At 55.9% G+C, this 6038-nt stretch overlaps 1 protein-coding gene across 1 annotated transcript; it reads right to left on the minus strand.

Annotated features, from left to right (window-relative positions):
• Window positions 1–4401: 4401 nt before the first annotated feature.
• On the minus strand, window positions 4402–5523 carry B0H18DRAFT_1059868 (uncharacterized protein). The gene is made up of 7 exons (XM_048031103.1): window positions 5442–5523; window positions 5295–5375; window positions 5197–5215; window positions 5095–5140; window positions 4970–5027; window positions 4773–4909; window positions 4402–4700 (listed from the first exon to the last, which is right to left on the minus strand). Exons 2-6 carry the CDS (start codon window positions 5301–5303, stop codon window positions 4883–4885), a joined length of 159 nt encoding a protein of 52 aa, XP_047885093.1. The 5' UTR covers window positions 5304–5375; window positions 5442–5523; the 3' UTR covers window positions 4402–4700; window positions 4773–4882.
• Between the last annotated feature and the right edge of the window lie 515 nt (window positions 5524–6038).

The following is a 6038-nucleotide window of genomic DNA, read 5'->3' on the forward strand; positions in this document are numbered from 1 at the left end:
TGACATCGGAGTCGGGGAAGATATCTCGCATGTCTACCTCTTGCAGCTCATAGCCGGACTGGTAAGTGCGCGCCACATTCCAGAACAGCGCAGTTCACGATGTGGGAATGTGCGCAGCAATACATCCACGACCAGGGCGTTTGTCACCGCGATCTCAAGCCCGAGAACCTGTTACTCGACGCGGCCGGTACACTCAAGATCAGCGACTTCGGCCTCTGCGCTGTGTACAAGGTCAAAGAGAGCGGGAAGATGAGGATGCTCTCAGAGCGCTGCGGCAGTCTGCCATACCTGGCCCCAGAGGTCCGCCTTTGTGTTCCTGTGCCATCATCATGCATGGTGACCGACTCAAATCTATGCAGTTGTTAAGGGAGGCGCCATACGAAGCTGAGCCTGTGGACGTCTGGGGCGGCGGTGTCATTCTCTATGCCCTGCTCTCCGGCAGTCGGTGCTTTTCCTTAGTTCACAATGTCCGCGACGCTGAAAGCGATGATGTACACAGATACACCCTGGGACGAACCCACCAAGCACAGTCATGAGTACGCGCGCTACCTCACGGGTGAGTGCTTCGATCAAGCGCCTTGGAACCGGTTCAGCAGAGACCTTCTCAGTAAGTCTTCTCATCGTGGGCCGTTTCCCGGCCGCTAGTGGCTCACATCACCATGTTCACTCCACATCGCCAGGTCTCCTCACAGGCATGCTCGCCATTGACCCCTCGCGACGAATGTCCCTCAACGAGGTGGCAGCCCACCCGTGGATGATACGGTTCGTTCCCTCCATCCCACCGCCGCGATCGGCGCTGCTTGACGCATCGTCCTTTCGATTAACAGACCAAGCCAGCTCGCGAAGAAGGGCCTGGCCGTGCTCGCAGAACACCTCACGGAGTCGCTCCGGCAAACGGGCGACCTGGAGATCGCCACCCCAGACATCACGAAGTGGGTCGCTCCCTCATCTCGCGTCCGTGCTCTCAATGTGCTAAGCGTGGGCCCACAGGAACGTCGACGCTGACGGCGACCAGATCATGGGCACCGCGTCCCACAACTCGCAATTCACCCAGACGCTCATGCTCTTCGTACGTATCCCCTACCGCATCCATCCCAGCCGCTCACCGCGCTCCCTTTCCCAGTCTCAAACCAAGTCCGGCCGGCGCTACTCGCCGCACCTCACGCGGTTCTACGCGCAACTGCTCCCCCACATGATGCTCCCGCTCATTCAAGAGGCGCTCACCGAGCTCGGCGTCAAGTGGAAGCCCGCGCAGGAGGTCGTGTTCGAGGAGGCGGGCGAGGAGATCAAGATCCTCCGTATGCGCATCGGGGGCTACGACCGCCGCCGCCTCCAGTACAAGGGCTGGGTCGAGCTCGAGCACTTCAAGGCGCCTGGCGCGGAGGGCACGTATTGCGTTATGGCGCGCGACCAGGTCGGTCGGGTCTGCTTTTCGCGTGGAGTTTGGTGGACTGATAGATGCGTGTTTAGGGCAACCCGATATCGTGGCGCCTGCTGTGGAAGGCCGTCATCATGGATCCAGTTGTCGAGCCGCATGTGTATCGGGAGAGGGAGGGGCAGTAGGCCACTAAGTACTAGAGAAACGGCCGATATGGTTCAAGTTTGACTTGGGTTTTGGATATTAGGCGTGCATGTAAATCGCGATTCTGGATGTAGCATTACACGACATGCATCGGCGCATGCGTTCTATGTAGACTACTGAGTCTTTGTGACGATATTCATACAAGAATGTCCCCTGAACCTGCTGCCAGTGATCTGCTGTGACCTGGCGACCCGGCGCGCTCGGGCAGAAAAGGCAAGCCCGAGGTTCGAGCGCTTCATGGTACAGCAGGAGGAGGAGGATGTGTGCCGCTGCGCCATCATCCTGGCATCCACTGGAAGTGCAGACAATATCCCACATGTTTCCAAATCTTTTGTGCCCTGATGGTTCTCGAAGTGGTGAGTCTAGCAGCGCTCCATTCAACCGTCAGTGATTACTTTGGCTATTCCGAAGGTTCTACAGCAATTGTGGACGGAACGACTCGGAACAGTTGAACTGTGTAGCCTAGTACTGACAAGCAGAGATTCGGTAAGGAAAAAGGCGGTGAGGGAATTGGTGTGAGTTCTCAAGTTCAGGCAACAACTGAATACCTGATTCAGTCACTGGCGGGACCAGTGCGACCACTACCTCCCGCACTACACCGTCTGCGACCACCTCCATTCTGATCTATCTCCGGCTGGTGCGATGCTATGTCCGTTGCCACAAACGCGTAATCCTCTGACTCCGCGTCAGATGTCGCGTCTGCCACCATCGCCTTGGCCCCGCTCTTGCCGTTCTTCGAGATGTGTTCCTGTTCTTCAAGTTCACGTTTTCTCTTTCGTGCTTCTTCATGATCTGGACAGTCTGACTGGTATCCAGGCTTTCCACATGTCCAGCACGAGGGTAGGGTCCGCTTTTCCTTGTCCTTCAACTTCTGGAACTTGCCGTGCAAAGCCGTCTGCTCGGCGCGGCTCTTTACGTGCCAATCTTCGTCCAGAATCCGAGCGATGAGCTGCGCGGAGTCCTTCAAGCCGGTGCGATAATTGAGCATGGCAGTAAAGGTATTCCAGGACTCCGGAAGTGCGGCAAGGATCGAGATACAGAACTCCTCGTCCGAGATCGTTTGCTGAAGTGGTAGTAGGTCATCTCGGTAACTCGTCATTTGGCGGATGAATTCTTCAACATCCTGGTCTTCCGCGCACACCGCGCGGAACATCCTGCGTCGAGCTTGGACGATAGCGAGGACACCTCGTGCTTCGTACATGGTCTCGAGCTTCCGCCATGCATCATGACTCGTCTGGGCGGCCTTCACGTAATTCAAGACCTTGTCGGCGACCCTGAGTCGTATCGCGGCAAGTGCCTTTCGATCCTCCGCCTTCCAACTACTGATCTCCTTCTCTCTTGTCGCCTTTTCCTCGGTTTTTGCGTCGTTCTCTGTCGGCTCCGGACACGTGAGATCGCCACTCGCGTAGTCCCACAGGTCCGCGTCGATCAGGATGTCAGAAAGTCGGACCCTCCACGTCTGCCAATTGTCGGCGCCGGTCAGCGCGTCACAATTTGAGTGATAACAAGGTGAGTTGTCATCGTCGTGCGGTTCAGAGCGAGGCGGGCTCATATCCTGTTGTTGTAGGTAGACTTCGCACCGCGAGAGGAGTGAGAGCGAGGATGGGTTGCATGGCTCGTAAGGAGCTGTACATATACCCGAAGATACATAGCTACTGGTGTACGCCACTAGTGTGGTGAGGATCAAAGCGAGGTGAACAAAGCATAAGTATACTAATGCGTGGAATATCATAATCCTTTGTGTGGCTAACAAAATGTTCGTCGTGTGGCGGCGATCGCGACAAAGCGTCGGGCGGCGAAGCCTATCGGCGGCACGGCTTGTCGACTGTGCCTCAGTTGTGCACAAAATATGACAAGAGGCTCTCGCTCTAGCACCGGGGAAGTCAACATCTCTCGTCTCGCTGTCTCGCGGACACCTTCCATGTTGTACTTCTTGGTGGCCTCGAGCAATAGCCAGAGCTGATCTGGCGCGATTGCAGCTGATCGCGCTCGGGGAAGCACATGCGGAGGATATGATCCCATATGACGCTGTCTTCGGTGACATGGATCACAGCGGGGTTCGCAGAGGACAACTTGCCCGCGAAGTCGGGGGAGATCTCTCTGAGGGCGGACTTGTACACGCGGAAATCGGCCCAGTCGTCCGTCCGGATGATGATGTCGGCATCAGGATTGTCGAGGCCGTTACAACCCTGGGCAGATGCTCATGTATCGTGCCGTCTGACTTACATCAGAAGCGTGCCATGTATGCAGTAAAACGTAGTTGACGAGCGATGTGCCGGCAGAGATGAGATGCTAAAATGTGGCTTGCAAGAGTCTGCCACCGCGCGAGACATCTTCACGGCGCATGTCGAGCGCCGCGCTGCAATCGCGCGCAGGACTGCGAACGCATGCGTGTCTGTGGAGTCATACGTCGCGGATCTGCATCGCTGGGCGGCCTTGACTCTATATCATGCCCACATCCACTCCCACCTCAGGCCTTCAGGCCTCAAGGCCTCTTCTTCGGATGCGAAGCCACGATCGATGTCCAGCTGAGGGCGCACACCGCCCTCGCGGCTGTGTGGCAACTGACCTTTCTGCGCCGCACGCTTGGGCTCAACCCAAGGTCTGTCACCGCAGTCCTCGAGCTCTTCAAGGAGACTGGCCTATGACCAATACAATACCGTCGGCTCTCACTGGCACTGTGCTACCTCATGTATGTTACCATACAGCGGCCAGCCCTTCCCCTGGCGGCGCTTGCCGAGACTCGCCGAATGGCTTCGAGTGGCACTGCTTCATGGATCAGGACCTCCAGTATCACTGCGGACAACCCGGATTGTGCAAGGCGCTTACATAGGCCTAACATTGCAAGGGCGTGTATATTAGTAAGCCATCAAGTGAACTTCCCTAACATGGGAAGTACATTCCTAGAACATGGCACGATTTCGGAACATAGGAAGAACATAACACTTACATTCCCGATTCTAGGAACATTCAAAATGTTAGGCCGAACAAAGGGATCCCATTCCCTATGTTAGGAGCTCCGACTTAGAGCCGTAAAAATATACACCACCTTACAATGTAAGTACCATGTGAGCGCTTCGCACAACGCGGTTTGTCCGCAGTGTATGCTTTGCAACAGCTACCATTTCCCGCTGTCAGACCCCCTGACCTCGGATGCGGTCGAGAAATGTGCCGAACTTCAAATGCTCACCTCCCTGATGGCTTACCTCACACGCGACATCCAGGCACCGCAAAGGCTATGTGTAATGCACGCACGGCCGATCCGCTCGTTGACCTGCATAATTGGTCAGTTGACTAAGGCTACATGATGAACTTGTGGTTCGTGTTCTAGACCGGAGAGGATGTCAGCATGCATGTGGTAGGACGTGACGCTCGTGCGACACGCACAATACGATGAGAAGACGAGAGCTGCGGCTTTTGGCTGTAATTTTTGTGCAATATTTGACTGTCGCAGGGAGGGTGGACGTATCAGCGCCAGCATGCAATATTCACGGCCAGAAGCAACTACATACCGCAGATGTTGCAAGAGCTGCTGATATGTCTGGTCCTTGTGATCGGCTTCCGGTGTCGTCAATAGACTACTACAACTAGCGAATTTTCATCACACGACTCACTCAGTGTCTTCATGAACGCCTGAAATACACCTAGTCAGCAAACGTTGCAGGCACGCCCGACCACCGCGTCGTATGCCAACCCAAAGAACAGCACGCACGTAGCTCATCGCGCCGACCGCCGCCCCGCCCTCGAACGTATCCGCGCTTGTCTGCGAGTCCGCGCAGCCGCTCCACGAGATCTACGCCCACCAGTGAGTTAGTAATCGAGGCCGTTCGCGGCTGGAGAACCAATGCCCGTCACGCACCACGTCGGCCTTCGTGGTCTTCTCGCGCAGGTGGCTGGGGGTCACTTCGCTGAGGCCCTTGACGCGGCCGTCGCTGTGGTACTATCACACGTGGAGATGGTTGGTTGGTATCGTGAGGAAAACGGTGGTGAGGGCTAACCAGGTAGGGAAGGTCTGCAGGGCGGGGCTGAGTGACGGCATCGGTTGTTTGGATTCTGGGGGGCACGTACCTAACGCGGATCCCGAATGACATGACTGGGAGCGATCGGCGTTGAGTGATCAATAGGATCGTGCGCGTGCGCGATCGATGACACGGTACTCACGTCAAATATAGCCTAAAAGGGGATGGTTTAGTCGAGAGAGTCCCCTCGGTGTAGTTGCCTCTATAGACACACCGTTAACCGACAGCCGTTTGGCAGGTTCTTCACCTGCAAGCCGTCTCAGCACGATTTCGTGATGCACTAATGCGTGAGAATACGAACCATAATCCGGTGCATTTCCTTTGTGGAAAAGAGAAGACAGTCAGCACAGATGCGGCAGCTTCACTCGGAAGAAACTTTGCTGACGTCGTCAACGATAAATCCCGCATGCTTGTAGTCCACCGGGAATATAACTGTC

The sequence above is a fragment of the Fomitopsis serialis genome (genome assembly GCF_022376445.1).
Source record: "Fomitopsis serialis strain Sig1Antser10 chromosome Unknown B0H18scaffold_301, whole genome shotgun sequence".
In the NCBI taxonomy this organism is placed as follows: Eukaryota; Fungi; Basidiomycota; class Agaricomycetes; order Polyporales; family Fomitopsidaceae; genus Fomitopsis; species Fomitopsis serialis.

Coding starts and splice junctions, on each gene's coding strand:
- B0H18DRAFT_1059868 (XM_048031103.1), bottom strand. Junction 5,028..5,094: donor CAGCTCTTGCAACATCTGCG/GTATGTAGTTGC, acceptor TCCCTGCGACAG/TCAAATATTGCACAAAAATT. Junction 4,910..4,969: donor TCTCGTCTTCTCATCGTATT/GTGCGTGTCGCA, acceptor TCTCCGGTCTAG/AACACGAACCACAAGTTCAT.